Raw genomic sequence first — 18,179 nt, 5'->3', positions numbered from 1 at the left:
GTAAGCCTCCTTTATTCTCCTTCTATGTAATGCAAAGCTACGCTGCCGTGTGTAGATTTACAAAAAAAGAAAAGAAATCCTTTGTTATATATGTTCGCGTCCCGTCGGCAAAATTCTGGCTGTGCTGCAGCCAAACACACACGACCAAGACCATGTTGATCCACAGCGACATAAACGACCTATATGGCTATATCTTAGTCGATTCATGAAGAATAAAATGACACCATTATTTCTTCCATAGAATTTATTGCTCCTCCATTTCATACAAGGAAAACTACCTCCAAACTTACAAATATTCCATTCTTAACATATTTATTACTTGCAAATCATCTACCGAACCAAAGTTTGATATTAGAGCGCAACACGGGTTGAGTTGCGAGATTTTGAAATTGATACAACTTATTTTCATGGACAAGAAAAAAATTATGATGCAATATTATTATCATAGTTTGCAGGTCGTTTGACCGAGTTTGCTCCATACATTGATCATAACGTATTTAGAATTTTTTTTCTAAACCTTGTTTTGCCCTCTGTTGCAGGTTAAAGAAAAAATCGGTGAGGGACAACCCTATAAGTGTTGCAAGTGGCTGCATTTTGGTGGAAGATTTGAAGCACATTTCTGTGTCAAAAGTTATCATGTGGTCATGACAGATTTGAAGCACATTTCTGTGTCAAAAGCTAGGTGCATACATAATGTCTCATGAGTCATGATAGAATCAAATGTGTGGTTCTGTGTTTGTTGCCTTTGCAGATGAACATAGCATTCTGCGATGGTCATTACAGGAAAGATTTAATTGAGTAAATCTAGCTACTGGGATGCTTCCAGTTTGAACCGGAAGACCGAAACAACTCCAATACCTTCCCCAAAATGAGATAGTTCATCAGCAAACTATAGTTAACAAAGCGGAACTTCTCATATTTATCCCCAAAATATGACCAAACTCTTGAAACACCCCAGACTTCAATAAGTGTTCAGCGAACCACTATCATCAGCTTCCTAAACCATCATACCGAGCACTTGCATAGTTGCATCTGTTAGCTTTACGCAACCTAAAAAGTAACGTTACAAATTTTGGAACGTTTTAATAAACATCTGAACAGAACGTGATGGATTTCACAAAAGAAGAATAAGAGTGATATAGAAAAAGATGAAGCAAGTTGGGTAAACTACAAACTCAATAATAGTGGTACTGGCATGAATATGGGCATCATATTTAAGTTCTATCCATGTCTTGATTGAAGCAGAGAATTACACCGTGATCACTTGCTAACAAATAGCAAGCTTGGATTCAGGCTTGGCCGGTGTCAATATTTCCGTAAATAGAAATAATTAATACTAGTCAAAATGATGACAATGCTAAGCATATGTCAGGCTCTCATACATTATACGACGGTGACAACTTGCCTAAGTTCTGCACTTAAACATGCATGCTAACTAGTTAAGAAACACTGATGAACCTGGACGAAAGGTCCAATCTAAGATGAACACCAATCAGTAATTTTCAGCAGTACCATCAATGCTACTTGTTGCTATAAGACTGCTGTGAAGTTGATATATATATTTTTTTCTAACAAATGACATCATCTTGCATCAACACTGAAATGTAATTCTGTAACTATTTTGAGACCCATACTATTCGATCCACTGAAACACCAACTAGAAGTCCAGAACTCGATCGAGCAATGACAACCAAGTAGAATGCCGGTAATATAAATATTGCACTAGACAGTAGCCATTGGCACAATACACAAAACATTTTTGTCGATGTTATGAACAGCATGGGTGACTGAAAGATATATGTAAGAAGAATAAAATATCCTAAACATGTCAACATATGACATCCAGTAAGGATGTGTCAATAAATAAGCATTAGCTCAGAGATACAATGGCTGGTAATTATGTACCTTCATTTCTCCTGGCGTCTGTCTGAACGAACCAGAACATCAGCCAATGTATTCTTTTTTGTGAGGTCCTTCTTGCCTGATAAGGTGAAAAGAAGTTCCTTTGATCAAGGTACATGAATCTGAACACCACCCACCATAATAATGCATAACAATTTATAACTGTACAGTGTACACATATAGGTGTACTGTATAAAAGAACTAAGCTATGATATGATGGTCTATATGGTTATGTCGAAATGGAAAACATGTTTAATAAGCAGGTAGTTTATATATCTGCCAATTGGCTGCAACTGGTCCCATATGTGGCTAGTGCCTAGTGGAGTGTCAGGGTATGGTTTTACAGGCAGCTACATCTTTGGAGGTCATCGTCCAGGAGGTACAAATAATGTAAGTAATCATTGTAGTTCTACCGAGATAGGTTATTAATAAATCTAACTGTACAAATCATTCAAGTTGCCAACCCAAAGAGGGTGGATCGATTTGACGATTTTGGCATTATAATGATCTTGCCCAGAGTTGGCTAAATTATGAACCAAAATAGATTGTTTATTGCAATTTGCAAATATCATCTACATGAAGGAAATGAACTGATCTTCAAGGGACTAGAAGTCTGGAACCGTACCATTTATCAGAATGTAGTATGCTTACCATTACGAATTTTCATCTTTCTACAATGATATATCTATATGGGTGTGGGCTGTGGCTATTTCTCAATCGCTTGATATTTAAGAAAAAGCGTTAAATCTCACTCGACCGTGGGATTAAAATCTGGACATCATCCCCACTTCCCCTATCTCCCACATGATGCCACAGGATTAGCACGTCGACTTATCTCTAACTAAAAACCAGTCAAATTCTCTATAGCAAAACCGTATCTATGTATAGGTTTAACTAGTTGGGTGCCTGGTTGAAGAGAGCAGCAATTTGCCTGTCCTAATATTATGGACCGGCAAGCACACCAAAGTGATCGAAAGTAAAACTGGAATGCAATCTAGCTAGTGAATTAAAGAGCAAGTAACTAACCTAACGAAGAAATTGAGGTTGTCGAAAGCCACGGTGGAAGCACACATTGTAAAATCGGGTTGATGTCTCGTCGGGGACAGTGTCCAGTTACCTGACCCTTGTCCATGTCCACAATGACAACGTGATTGCCGACGGTAAGGTGCACTACATTTGCTTTAAACGGGCGAAGAGCACCAATCAGGGGCGTCCTCTTCGCCTGCAAAGCTGGTAGCCACGGGTGGCCTCCATCCACCCATAGCCGGCTGAGCGCCACCCTGTGCTCCAGCGTCCAGCCACTGCCGTCAGCGTCAATCGCGAAGGAGCTGAGCACGAACGGCTCCTCCTGAGACACCTCGACGTACCGCAGCGTTGCCCCGGTGACCCCCACGCGACGATAATTGACCGGCAATGGCATCCACCACGAGGTGCCGCCCTCACCGTCAGGCAGCATGTCTTCCTGCTGGATCGCTTTGTCGTATGCGTCCTCAGGCAGCACGCTGCCGCTCGGCAGCTCGACAAAGCGGGGCTCCGGCCGGTTGCTGAACGGGTCGGCCGAGATGGCGCCCCAGGTCACGTCAACCCACCACAGCCTGCCGCCCCAGGCCACCGCCTCCTGGCTGGGCGACATCCGCCGCGCGGCCGGTAGCAGGCAAGGGGTGATGGGTTCGTCGCATGTAAAACAAAAATTTTCTTACAAGAAGTGCAGAAGAAATCCAAAATAATATCTACTAGATGTAAGTAACGAGAGGGATTATGAGCATCATATCCTCGTAGACCACAAAGCGTTACGATCACGGGATCGTCATTGGCGTAGTGGTACTTTCGATGAGATCGATCTCAATGCTGAACGTACAGCACCTCCTTGGTATCCACACATACGGCTTAATGTCGTCTCCTCCTTGATCCAGCAAGACGAGGGGGAGAGGTTGACGAGATCCCGACAGCACGACGGTTTGGTGTACGATATGGTGGAGAGCTCCGCGGGCAGGGCTTCACTGCGCACGGGAGAGAAGGAGAGGGGCTCAGGGGAGAGAGAGATCTAGCTGAGGGCTTGGTGTGTTCTCTCCCCCTGCCCCTCACCTCTATTTTATAGCGGGTGGTGGCCAGGGTTTGCCCCTCCTCCAAGAAGGGGCTAGGGCCGGCCAGGAGAGTTCCGGAAGGATTTTTCCTTCTGCCCGACCTCCCCACGTACGTGGAGTTCCACCACGTGGTGGAGACTCCACCGAAGGCTTCCTTTCCCCCCCAATGGGATAATTAATTACCACAAAGACCCAATTAAATTCTCAGGAATAATCCGGAATATTTCAGAACCTTCCGAGAACTTCCGGAACCTTCTAGAATATTCCGGAACTTCCCGAACTTTTCCGAAACCCTGAAACAGCTTTTCCATATATAAATCTTTATCTTCGGACCATTCCGAAGCTCCTTGTGATGTCCTGGATCCCATCCGAGACTCCGAATCAATATCCGATACCACCATCTATTATCTCATCGAACCCTAGCGATATTAAGCGTTAAGTGTGTGACCTTACAGGTTCAAAAACATGTGGACATGACCGAGACACCTCTCCGATCAATAACCAATAGCGGGACCTGGATGTCCATAATGGTTCCCACATATTCCACGAAGATCTCGTCGGTTGAACCACAATGTCGAGGATTCAATTAATCCGGTATTCAATTCCCTTTGTCTCGCGATATATTACTTGTCCGAGATTTGATCGTCGGTATCACCATACCTAGTTCAATCTCGTTACCGGCAAGTTCTCTTTACTCGTACCGCAATATAATATCCCCGTGACTAAACACATTAGTCACATGCTTGCAAGCTCATTAGGATGTTATATTACCGAGAGGGCCCGGAGATATCTCTCTGTCACATGGAGTGACAAATCCCAGTCTTGATCCATACAACCCAACAAGCACCTTCCGAGATACCTGAAGAACACCTTTATGATCACCCAATTACGAGATGACGGTTGATGTCCACAAAGTATTCTTCCGGTATTAGAGAGTGGCATGATCTCATGGTCTAAGAAAATGATACTTGACATAATAAAAGCATTAGCAATTTAAACTTAAGTGACACGATCAAAAGCTATGCTTAGGTTTGGGTCTGTCCATCACATCATTCTCCTAATGATATGACCTCGTTAATAAATGACAACACATGTCTATGGTTAGGAAACCTTAACCATCTTTTAATCAACGAGCTAATCTAGTAGGGGCGTATTAGGGACACGGTATTTGTTTATTTATCCACACATGTATTTAGTTTCCTGTTAATACAATTATAGCATGGATAATAAACATTTATCAAGAACAAGGAAATATGACAATAACTTATTTATCATTGCCTCTAGGGCATATTTCCAACACGGGGAGCACTGCACGATGCCCCAATCCCTTGTTTCTGAGAGAAACCGGAGCATCATGTGTTCCTCCAGCTCCAGCCTAGCCACGGCGTACCTGTCCGGGGGCCCGCTCCGGCTCCGCCGTCCATCGGCTGGGGTGAGGATGCCCAGGTTGAAGTTGCACAAGATCTCCCTCCTTGGGCCTTTGATATCCGGGAGACAGGGTGATATCTCGCCGGTGATAGGGTTGAAGACGAGGTGCATCATGTCGGGGAGGCCGTCTAAACAAGGCTTGCCGATGACAAGAGCTGGGATGCTGATTCTCTGGACCTCGCAGCTGAGGAGGAGGAGGCCGTCCTGGCTTGTGGCGCAGACCTGGCGAGAGGGGAATCGATGGACGTCGCCTTCGTGGTCGGGGTCAGAGAGGCCGCCGCTAGCGAGGTGCTCGGGCATGTAGAGCTGGGAGACCCTCGGAGGTTTGGCGAAGGTCACGGATGGGCCCGGCGTCGACCCATTGCTGGCCGCCGTCCTCCCGAGCATGTACCCCGACTAGCCTTCCCCGGGAGAGCCCGTGGCGGCCGCGGCCGTGGAGAGTGGGCGGTGGAGGCGGCTGGCGGAGATGCCCAGGAGGAGGAGGCGGCAGAGCAGCATCGCGGCGGTGAGCGAGCAGTGGACGCCGAGAAGAGGGTTTCGAACTTGTGCTTGCTCTTCGTCTTCAGGCGTCAGAAGGGGGTTGTGGATCACGCCGGCGAAAAGCAGCGTGATCGTGTTCCACGGGATGCTTTGCTTGTAGAGCTTCAGTGGGGCCGAGACGTCAGTGACCATGTCCACTGGGGATAGCCCATGAGGAAATTTCAATAAAGGCAGCGGCGAGGTTGGCTATTGGCTGTAGTTCAGACATACGTCAGCAGTTTCACGTGTGTTTCCAGCTGTGGACTGTAGAGATTCCTAGCCTCCCATCACCTTCCCTCCTCTAGAGATTTATCAACTTTTCGATTCTTTTTCATTCAAAGTTTCAAACTAGCTCTCACCTGGGGAATGAAAATACGGATGGATTGCTGGTGGCACGTAAAATACAAGGATAAATAACTACTTGCATCCAGCTTATCTTGCATCCAAAACTCATCAACAACACTACAATAGGCATGTTCACTCCATCCACACCTATCAGATGTAGCCTCACTCCGTACGTCCACACCTGTCATGTGAAATTTATGAAGCGTTCTCATCTTTGTCTCGGGCCGCATCTTTGTTTATATAGAAGACCAATCAAATCGATTGAGTACATCTTGTGTTACAAGGAAAGGAGTTTAAACTCCGGGGAGAGATAGAGATAGAGATAGAGATAGAGATAGAGTTGTTAGAGATACAACTAGAGAATCCTGCCGACTATACAAGATTGATATCTACGACTAAGCAAGTTTGTTACAAACTCTAACACCCTCCCTTAATCACAACTTGGCCAAGTTGAGATTACGCTTGAAAGCCTCCAGATTCTTCACAGGAAGCGCCTTTGTAAAACCATCTGCAACCTGCTCACCAGAGTTAATGAATTGTATATCCAATTGCTTGTTAGCAACCCTCTCTTGCACAAAATGATAATCAATCTCAATGTGCTTAGTTCTAGCATGAAAAACTGGGTTTGCAGATAGATAAGTAGCTCCCAGATTATCACACCAAAGACGTGGAGTTCTTCTTTGTTCTACTCCAAGTTCTTTGAGTATAGATTGTAGCCATATAATTTCTGCAGTTGCATTAGCCAAAGCTTTATACTCTGCCTCGGTACTTGACCTTGAAACTGTAGCTTGTTTCTTTGCACACCATGATATGAGGTTTGGTCCAAAGAAGATTGCGAATCCTCCTATTGATCTTCTATCATCAACACAACCGGCCCAATCCCAATCAGAGAAGGCACTCACCAAGTTAGATGGTGATCTGCTGAACACTAGACCAAGATCTGAAGTGTGCCTGATATATCTCAAGATACGTTTTACTGCTGTCCAATGAACACTTGTGGGTTTATGCAAATATTGATATACCTTGTTCACTGAGAAAGCAATGTTAGGACGTGTCAAAGTCAAGTACTGAAGTGCACCTACTATACTTCTGTATTTTGTGCCATCTTCCTGTTCAAGTAGCTCTCCACCATGAGCTGACAGTTTCTCTGTACTTAACAACGGAGTTGGCGATCCTTTGCAATGCTGCATCCCAACTCGAGCAAGAAGACCAGACGCATATTTTCCTTGGGACAGTACAATGCCATCGTCATTCTTCTTTACTTCTATACCAAGGAAGTAGTGCAAATCACCAAGATCCTTGAGAGCAAACTCAGACCCTAGATCTTTCAATAAGGCTGAAACTGCATCACCTGAAGAGCTGGTGACAATAATGTCATCTACATATATGAGCACAAATATGGTTATGCCTGACTTGTTGAAAATAAACAAGGAAGTGTCTGATTTTGATGGCATGAAGCCTAGCTGCTGCAGCTTGCTACTTAACCTAGAATACCATGCTCTAGGTGCTTGTTTTAATCCATATAAGGCTTTGTCTAACTTGAAAATGTGATTTGGAGAATTCTTATCTTCAAAACCTGGTGCTTGCCTCATATATACCTCCTCTTCCAGAACACTGTGCAAGAACGCGTTCTGCACATCTAGTTGGCGCAAACTCCAACCTTTTGACACAACAATGGATAAGACAAGTCTGATAGTGGCAGCCTTGACAACGGGACTGAAAGTGTCCTCATAGTCTATGCCACAGCCTTGCTTGAAGCCTTTTGCTACAAGTCTTGCTTTATATCTGTCTATAGTACCATCTGACTTTTTCTTGATTCTATAGTCCCATTTGCAATCTGTGAGATTTTTACCTTCTTGAGGTAGTACCAAATGCCATGTTTTATTTTTCATCAGGGCATTATATTCATCTTTCATAGCTTCCTTCCACCTTTTGTCTTCAAGCGCCTGCTCCAATGTTTCTGGTTCACCTGTAGATGTCAACAAACCATAGCATATCATACCAGGGAAAAGCTTTCGTGGCTTAATAATTCCTTGTTGGAGTCGGGTCACAGCATGAGGTGGTGAAGCTGGTGGTGCAGGTGGTGAAGCTGACGGCACAGAGGATCCGGAGCTGCTTGAATCTATTGCAGAAGATCCAGAATTTGCCGCAGAAGATCCGCTGGAGTTTTGGGCGAGAGACAGCGTCATCTGCGATGCTTCTGTGCTTGTCGGGCTTGCGCTTGCGCCAGGTGTTGTATGGTGATCCGGGGAAGCTCCACCTGCAGTAGTACTGCCCCGATCTTCTTGGGACCGCGCACAGGCAGAATCTGCCTGGGATCGCGTGATGGCAGTGGCGGGAGAATCTCCCTGGCCTTCTGCTTGATGCACACAAGAATTGCACCCGGATATATTTGTTTGCCTGAAACTTGCTGGAATTGCTGCACGAGACTCATTGGAACTGTTAGCAGCATTAGTATGAGTATTAATCACTTGATCATCATCATTAAATTCGCCCCCATGATCAAGAGGTCAGAGGTGCTCCGAGAGAAGAAGGATTTCTGACCGAAATAGATGACCGGCATTTGGATGAAGAGATTTGAAGGGAAAAACACTCTCATCAAAAACAACATCACGATATATATATATATATATATATATATATATATATATATATATATATATATATATATATATATCGTGATAGGCACTTGACCCCCTTGTGACGTGAGTTGTACCCAAGAAAAACGCATAGCTTAGAGCGAAAGGCTAGCTTGCGGGAATTATAGGGGCGCAAATTGGGCCAACACACACACCCAAAAACTCTGAGAGAGGTGTAATCAGGGGTGGTGCCAAAGAGACACTCTAATGGAGTTTGAGAATTAATAACTTTGCTTGGAAGCATGTTAATTAGGTATGTGGCAGCTAGATAAACTTCATCCCAGAATTTGAGTGGCATAGATGCGTTTGCTAGGAGAGCTAGGCCAACTTCAACTATGCGGCGATGTTTTCGCTCAGCCGAACCATTTTGTTGATGGGCATGTGGACAGGAAACATGATGCATGATTCCTATCTTTTGGAAGAAAGAATTTAATTTTTCATATTCTCCTCCCCAGTCAGATTGCATGGCAAGGATTTTTCGGTCAAATTGTCGTTCAAAAAGTGCTTGGAAATTGTGAAAGATAGCAAAAACATCAGATTTCTTTTTGATAAGGTAGATCCATGTGTATTTGCTATAATCATCAATAAAACTCACACAACAAGAAAATTTGCCAACCGAAGTGGGGGCTAGACCCCAAACATCAGAGAATATCAACTCTAATGGAACAGTGGATACACTTGTAGAAATAGGGTATGGCAATTTATGACTTCTTGCTTTCTGACATGAATCGCAAACCGAATCACCTAAGGACTCACCATCATGTGGGAGTTTATTTTTCACTAAGCACTTGCTGAACTACTGAAGACGACGGATGACCTAAACGACTGTGCCACCTAGACGAAGATAATTTGGTGGCACTAAGACCTTGCTTGTGAAACTTGAACTTTGGTGGAACTAGGGGGTAGTCCTCCTCTACATCTGCCTCGATGAATTATTCTCCTCGTGACCGGATCCTTGATCAAAAAGAATTTAGGATGAAAATCAATAGAGACTTGATTGTCGATAGTGAGGCGATGAAAAGAAAGAAGATCTTTTGATGTACTTGGAACATGCAAGATGTTATTTAAATGCAATGTGCGACTAGGGGTGCGAATTGATGAGTGACCAATGTGATCAATTTTCATACCAGATCCGTTGGCGTTGTGCACTTGGTCCTACCCCCGGTACTTGTTGCGAATGGAGAGCTTCTCGAGCTCGCCGGTGATGTGGTCAGTGGCTCCACTGTCGGTGTACCAGCTGGTATCACCGCCATAGGAAGTGTTGATGGAGCCTGCCACCTTCTCCTCTGCTTGGTAGTCTTCATCGAAGCGCCACCAGCACTCAAGTGCCACATGCCCAACCTTGGAGCAGATTTGGCACACGGGTCATGGTTCATTGCCACGCCCTTTGTTGGTGTTGTTGTTGGAGCCTCCTGGACACTGGTTCTTGTTGGTGTAGGTGCGTCCGCCGTGATTTCCACAGCCACCATTGCCATGTCCGCGCTGTCCACCACGGCCACGAGATGAGGAGCCACCACGTCCACGTGTCGCAGCGTTGGCTGAAGACTTGAAGTTGCCTCTGCCCTGAAGGAGCTCCATGCGTGTGTCGAAGTTCGACATATGTGAGTACAGCTCACCAAGTGTGATGCCATCGGTCTTTGCATCTAGTGCAGAGACGAGCGGGTTGTACTCGATGTCGAGCCCCGCGAGGATGTAGGACACCATCTCATCTTCTCCTAGCGGCTTCCCGGCAGCAGCAAGTTCATCATCGAGGCTCGTCATCTTGGAGAAGTAGGCAGCAACCGTTTGGTTGCCCTTGGTGGCGTTGGCCAACATAATTCCTAGATTCTTGACCCTTGATCTGGACTGAGAGGAAAACATGTTCTCCAGAGCAATCCAGACTTCCGTCGCGCTCGTAAGCGAGAGGACCTGCGTCAAAACTTCTTTGGAAAGAGATTTGAACAGGTAAGAAAGGACCTGTTGGTCCTGCGCAACCCATGTCGCGTAGGCCGGGTTTGACTTCTTGACGATCGTCTTGTCGGCTTGCTCATACTCAAGCTCCTTGCTGGGTGCCTTGATCGAGCCGTCAAGATAGCCATAGAGCTGTGCACCACGCACATCAGGAAGGACTTGTGCCTTCCATAGGAGATAGTTCTCCCTGGTGAGCTTCTCAGTAACTGTGCCACCGAGAGCAGTTATGGGGTTGGATGAAGAGGACGCCATGGAAAGAGCTTGGAGATTGGATCTAGATGGGGATGGAAGAGGAAGACTCTGATACCATGTGAAATTTATGAAGCGTTCTCACCCTTTGTCTCGGGCCGCATCTTTGTTTATATAGAAGACCGATCAAGTCGGTTGAGTACATCTTGTGTTACAAGGAAAAGAGTTTAAACTCCCGGGAGAGATAGAGATAGAGATAGAGTTGTTAGAGATACAACTAAAGAATCCTGCCGACTATACAAGATTGATATCTACGGCTAAGCAAGTTTGTTACAAACTCTAACAATCAGATGTACTCCCTCCGTTTCTAAATACTTGTCACTGTTTTAGTGCACTAAAACAGTGACAAGTATTTAGTAACGGAGTGAGTACAATATTCTCAATTCGGAAATTGTAAAGAATGGGTCCAAAGATTATTTCGCAAAACAATCCATCTTTTTCTGGTTTATCAGTTTTATAATGAAAAGTAGAGGGCCTTGTGACTTGGCCAATGACTTCTCCATTAGGTAGGTTTTTGTTAGCCCAAGCCTTTATTTGTTGAGGGGAGGAGGAGCTGTCTACGGTAGAAACAATGGAACCATAAAAACAATTCTCACCAGCGCAAAAAAAATAAAAATAAAAATCTCTATACATAACAACTTTCTCCTCGGAAATCGTGGTCACAAAAGTCAAAACGGTCTCGAGCAATCAGTGACACAAGTGACTTCAAAGTTTCTCATGATCCAGCAAATGATGATAAGACAAAGGACGCCCGACAGTTAACCTAGCCTACTTTTTTTTGTAAGAAGGGAAATTTATTCATTAACAGCAGATTACATGTCGGAGCCTGTAGATAACAAAGCTCTGAGAATTACAAAGTTGTCTCAAAGGACAGCCAGCGGACCTGTGAAGGCTATTGGTACATGAGACAAGGGGCATGATATTACGTCTATTCTTAGCTGCCCTAGCAAGCTAATGAGCAAGAGTGTTGTTATCCCTAGGAGTGTAGATCATGTGAGAATTCAGCCTAGAGTGGATAGCTATAATTTGAGTAAGCTAAGCTCTAATGGACCAATGCCCAGGATAGTTGACAATGTCCTTCCGTTGGCATGCAATTGCTAGAGCTTGGTTGTCAGTCATTTGGTTAGCTTCCTGCTAATTGAGATGAGAGATGAGATCTGCAGCAAGGAGGCATCCCAAAGCTTCTGCTTGCAAAGCTGAATTCACTGGAATAGAGGTAGCTTGTATCTGGGCAATCCACCTGCATTGAGGATCAAGGGATTCAATGAAAACTCCAAGGCCTGCAATTGAAACTTCACTCCCATCAACAGGTTTCTTCCAAGCCGCGTCAGAGTAGATGTTAAACCCCTGCAAATGAGAAATTTGGGAAGTGGAAATGGGGGTAGAAGGAGAGATCAATTGATTTTGCTCCCTGTCTGAACCTATAGAAGTCTCCAATTCCCACCCTGCAATTAAATTTTAAGTATTTGGATAAATTTGTAGAGGGGAGGAGACCTTTCTATTGAAAAGTTAGTTATTCTTAGACTTTCAGATGCACCAAAGGAAGGTGAAAATGTTATGTAAAGAGGCATTCGGGTGACCACCTTTAATGATTGCTGCAATTATGTCAGTGACGGTGTTATGCTGATGAGCATAAAGATCAGATCTGATAAACCATGAAGAAGCAAACCAGGCAGCTCTGACAAACGGGCAAAAAAAGAAAAGATGTTTCTCATCTTCTACTGCCCCACATCTAATGTAGTTTTTGGAAATATGCCTGAAGATTTTACCTACTCTTTTACCCATATGGAGGGCCTTTTGAATAAGCCGCCAAGCAAAAGTCTTGACCCTGGAAAGAAGAGCTTTGCATCTCCAAATCTCCTTAAGAGCAGTGGACACCTATTGAGAGATAGGGGGGGAAGGAGAAGAGATTTGCAAATTTTGAGCACAGAACTTATAAGCCTCCTTAGCAGTGCAGACACCAGAGGCATTATGCTTCCAGCACAGGATGTCTTCTCCTTCTCCACGGAGAATTGGTGTCCTGAGAATTTCAGTTCAAAAAGCTGCAAAATCATATTAGGTTCCAAAGTTTGTGACCATCTAGCCAAAGATCTTTAACCTTTCATTCAAAAAAGCCTTCAGTTACGCCCTACGCGGAGAGAGCAGTGCAGATCAGGAAAGTACATGCAAGGTTCGCACGTGCATTGATCTGCTTGCTCATGCTGATCCAGCTAATTAATATCGATCAGGCATACTACGAGACATGTTCAAGGCTTTCAAGGCCTCCCTGCACATTTCAATTCAGACAGTAACTATGATGGCTGTCGTTGTGACAAGGAATTGTGGACGATCATTGAAGTTATCAGTTATCACTATGCTAGACTAGGACATGGCCAAAAGGGAGGAGGGAGGATACCGTAGCCACTCTTCGATCTCGACGTTCCCTGGCTCCAATTAAGACCATCAAGAAATGCACCAGATGCCTTTACATACTCCTGAAGACAAAAGGTTGTTACGTGTACATCAAAAGGATTTGCCTCAAAATGCAGAACTTGCACATTGAAAACGTTTTACTACAGAAAATGCACATTCCAGGTACACACAACCACACTACACCATACCCATTACAGTTGGACAAATCAATAACCCATTTGCCACTCCAGTTTCCAATCTGTGCAAGAGTACGAGTTTCCCTTTGGCTTGGGGGAGGGGACACCTTTGCATGCAAGGTCACCACATGAGACATTCAAGTATTCAACCTTGACACGAGGTACCTTAATTCACATGCCTTTGCATGATGTGTGCAAGATAATCTTATTAATTGGATCCACACTTGGACATTACAAGATTGTTGACAACACAGGTACCAACTAAAGTTAAGCTGTTTACAAAAAATGTAACAATATAACATAACAAGGTACAAGAAAGACTCATCTCAAGCTAGTAAAACAAATGATGTGAAAATAAGTGTGCATCAGGGTAACTAACAACAGAAGATCTTTTTTTTTCTGCGGGAAAAAACAACAGAAGATCATCCATTTATAAGGATGATATGCGTAGACAGAGACAGGGACGAGAGAACTTTAAATGCGAAATAGACTAATTTATCGCCTTCCATCTTTCAAACGACACACACGATCATCCATTTATAAGGACTACATAGGGTCATGACAGATGTCTCGCACTGTTACTCTACATGACAGGTATTCTAGGTCCATACATAATGTCTCATGACAGAATCAAATGTGTGGTTCTGTGGACGTTGCCTTTGCAGATGAACATAGCATTCTGCGGTGGTCATTACAGGAAAGATTAAATTGAGTAAATCCAGCTACCGGGATACTTCCAGGCTTCCAGCTTGAACTGGAAGACCGAAACAACTAGAATACCTTCCCCAAAAGGAGATAGTTCATCAGCAAACTATAGTTAACAAAGCGGAACTTCTGAAATTTATCCCCAAAATACCCCAGACTTCAACAAGTGTTCTGCGAGCCACTATCATCAGCTTCCTAAACTATCAGACCGAGCACTTGCATAGTTGCATCTGTTAGCTTTACTGAACCTGAAAAATAACATTACAAATTTTGGGACGTTTTAATAAACATCTGAACAGAATGTCGTGGATAACACAAAAGAATAAGAGTGATATAGAAAAAGATGAAGCAAGTTGGGTAAACAACAAACTCTATAATAGTAGTAATTGGCATGAATATGGGCAACATATTTAATTCTATCCATGGCTTGATTGAAGCAGAGAATTACATGTGATCACTTGCAAACAAATAGCAAGCTTGGATTCAGGCTTGAGCGGTGTCAATATTTCCGTAAATAGAAATATAATACTAGTCAAAATGATGACAATGCTAAGCATATGTCAGGCTCTCATACATTATACGACGGCGACAACTTGCCTAAGTTCTGCACTTAAACATGCATGCTAACTAGTTAAGAAACACTGATGAACCTTGGATGAAAGGTCCAATCTAAGATGAACACCAATCATTAATTTTCAGCAGTACCATCAATGCTAGTTGTTGCTATAAGACTGCTGTGAAGTAGATATACATTTTGTCTAACAAATGACATTATCTTGCATCAACACTGGAATGTAATTCTGTAACAATTTTGAGTCCCATACTATTCGATCCACTGAAACACCAACTAGAAGTCCAGAACTCGATTGAACAATGACAACCAAGTAGAATGCCGATAATATTAATATTGCACTAGACAGTAGCCATTGGCACAATACACAAAACATTTTTGTCGATGTTATAAACAGCATGGGTGACTGAAAGATATTTGTAAGAAGAATAAAACATCCTAAACATGTCAACATATGACATCCAGTAAGGATGTGTCAATAAATAAGCATTAGCTCAGAGATACAATGGCTGGTAATTATGTACCTTCATTTCTCCTGGCATCTGTCTGAACGAACCAGAACATCAGCCAATGTATTCTTTTTTGGGACGTCCTTCTTGCCTGAAAAAGTGAAAAGAAGTTCCTTTGATCAAGGTACATGAATCTGAACACCAGCCACCATAATAATGCACAACAATTTATAACTGTACACAGATAGGTGCCCTGTATAAAAGAACAGAGCTATTATATGATGTTCTACTCATTTTCTAAACAAATGATGGTCTATTTATAACCGTACACAGATAGGTGCATTGTATAAAAGAACTGAGCTATAACTGTACACAGATGGTCTATTTGGTCATCTCGAAATGGACAACATGTTTTATAAGCATAAGATCTCTAATCCCTTGCAGGTTATTTATATATCTGCCAATCGGCTGCAGCTGGTCCCAAATGTGGCTAGTGCCTAGTGGAGTGTCAGGATATGGTTTCACAGGCAGCTACAGCTTTGGAGGTCATCGTCCAGGAGGTACAAATAATGCAAGTAATTATCATAGTTCTACAGAGATAGGTTAGCTAAATTATGAAGCAAAATAGATTGTTCATTGCAATTTGCAAATATCATCTACCTCAAGGAAATGATCTGGTCTCCAAGGGACTGGAAGTCTGGAACCATACCATTTATCAGAATATAGTATGCTTACCATTACCAATTTTCATCTTCCTACAATAATATATCTATATATAACTTCAACTAGTTGGTGCCTGGTTGGAGAGAGCTGGTTCAGCACTTTGCCAGTCCTAATATTATGGACCGGCAAGCACACCAAAGTGATACAAAGTAAAACTGGAATGTAATCGAGCTAGAAAATAAAAGAGCAAGTGACTAACCTAGCGAAGAAATCCGGGTTGTTGAAAGCCACGGCGGACGCACACATGGTAAAATCGGGTTGATGTCTTGTCGGGGACAATGCCCAGTTACCTCACCCTTGTCCATGTCCACAACGACAATGTGATTGCCAACGATAAGGTGCACTACATTTGCTTTAAACGGATGAAGAGCGCCAATGAGTGGCGTCCTCTTGGCCTGCAAAGCTGGTATCCACGGGTGGCCTCCATCCGCCCATAGCCGGCTTAGTGCCACCCTGTGTTCCAGCGTCCAGCCGCTGCCGTCAGCATCAATCGCGAAGGAGCTGAGCAGGAAGGGCTCCTCCTGAGACACCTCGACGTACCGCAGCGTTCCCCCACTGACCCCCACGCGACGGAACATGACCGGCATTGGCATCCACCACGAGGTGCCGCCCTCACCGTCAGGCATCATGTCCCCCTGTTGCATCGCTTTCTCGCACGCGTCCTGTGGCAGCACGCTGCCGCTGGGCAGCTCGACAAAGCGGGGCTCTGGCCGGTTGCTGAACGGGTCGGCGAAGATGGCGCCCCAGGTCTCGTCCACCCACCACAGCATGCCGTTCCAGGCCACCGTCTCCTGCCTGGGCGACATCCGCCGCGCGGCCGGGAGCTGGCACGGGGAGCACTGCACGAAGTCCCACTCCCCTGCTTCGGAGAGAAACCGGAGCATAATGTGTTCCTCTAGCTCCAGCCCAGCCACGGCGTACCTGTCCGGGGGCCCGCTCCGCCGTCCATCGGCTTGGGTGAGGATGCCCGGGTTGAAGTTTCGCAAGATCTCCCTCCCTGGGCCTTTGATCTCCGGGAGACGGGGCGATATCTCGCTGGTCAAAGGGTTGAAGACGCGGTACGACGTCTGGGGAAGGCTGTCGGGATTGTCGACGGCGCCGGCCACCTGCCGCACCTGTTTGCCGCCATGCTTGCCCACGACGGGAGCCACGATGCGGATGTCCTTGCAGCCGAGGAGGAGGAGGCCGTCCTGGCTCGCGGCGCAGGCGTGGCGAGAGGGGAGACGGAGGACGTCGCCATCGGGGTCCGGGATGGGGAGGCCGCCGCCGGCCTCGGCGAGGTGCTCGGGCACGTAGAGCTGGGAGACGCGCGGAGGTTTGGCGAAGGTCACGGACGGCCCCCACGCCGACCCCACGGGCGGCGACAACTTTCCGAGCATGTACCACGACCAGCCTTCCCCAGGCGAGTCCGTGGCGGCGGCCGCGGCCGTGGAGAGTGGGCGGCGGAGGCGGCTGGCGGAGACGCCCAGGCCCAGGAGGCGGCGGAGGAGCATCGCGGCGGTGAGCGAGCAGTGGACGCCGAGAGGAGGAGAGAGGGGCCGAAAGGGGAGAGGGTTTTGCGCTTCTGCTTGCTCTTCGCCTCTTCGTCTTCAAGCTGGGCTCCGGTTCATGTGGACCGGGTGCGTGCAGCTCAGGCGTCAGAAATGAGAATGGGTTGGTGACTGGTGAACGCCGGCCAAAAGCAGCATGGTCCTGTTCCACGGGATGCTTTGCTTGTACAGCTTTGATGGGACCCAGACGTCAGCGATGTTGGTCCCGTGCAGACAGCCGATGGAGAAATTGCAATAAAGCGAGAGGCGTGGTTGCCTATTGGCTGTAGTTCAGACCTACGTCAGCAGTTTCACGTGTGTTCGCATTGCAGAACTGTAGAGATTCCTTCCGCCTCCCCGCACTTTCCTCCCCTGGAGATTTTTGAACTCTCAAATTTAATTCCATTCAAAAAAAAATGTTGGAATTCACCACTAAAGAAAAGAAAGAAGTAATCAAGCTAAAACTCTAGGCTGGATACTAGCATGGCTTTGGTGAAA

The 18,179-nt window shown here is 45.2% G+C and overlaps 1 protein-coding gene and 1 non-coding gene across 2 annotated transcripts; both read right to left on the bottom strand.

Annotated features, from left to right (window-relative positions):
• Positions 1-10,500: 10,500 nt before the first annotated feature.
• On the bottom strand, positions 10,501-10,639 carry LOC112269059. The gene has a single exon (XR_002960646.1). It is a non-coding gene; the product is annotated as a small nucleolar RNA Z247 (small nucleolar RNA).
• Positions 10,640-14,179: 3,540 nt separating this feature from the next.
• LOC100843285 lies at positions 14,180-17,781 on the bottom strand. The gene is made up of 3 exons (XM_003575795.4): positions 16,352-17,781; positions 15,505-15,580; positions 14,180-14,657 (listed from the first exon to the last, which is right to left on the bottom strand). Exons 1-2 carry the CDS (start codon positions 17,643-17,645, stop codon positions 15,507-15,509), a joined length of 1,368 nt encoding a protein of 455 aa, XP_003575843.3. The 5' UTR covers positions 17,646-17,781; the 3' UTR covers positions 14,180-14,657; positions 15,505-15,506.
• Positions 17,782-18,179: the final 398 nt, after the last annotated feature.

Source organism: Brachypodium distachyon, chromosome 4, assembly GCF_000005505.3.
Source record: "Brachypodium distachyon strain Bd21 chromosome 4, Brachypodium_distachyon_v3.0, whole genome shotgun sequence".
In the NCBI taxonomy this organism is placed as follows: domain Eukaryota; kingdom Viridiplantae; phylum Streptophyta; class Magnoliopsida; order Poales; family Poaceae; genus Brachypodium; species Brachypodium distachyon.
The sequence above is the reverse complement of the archived record's forward strand: the minus strand, read 5'-3'. Positions and strand labels throughout refer to the sequence as shown.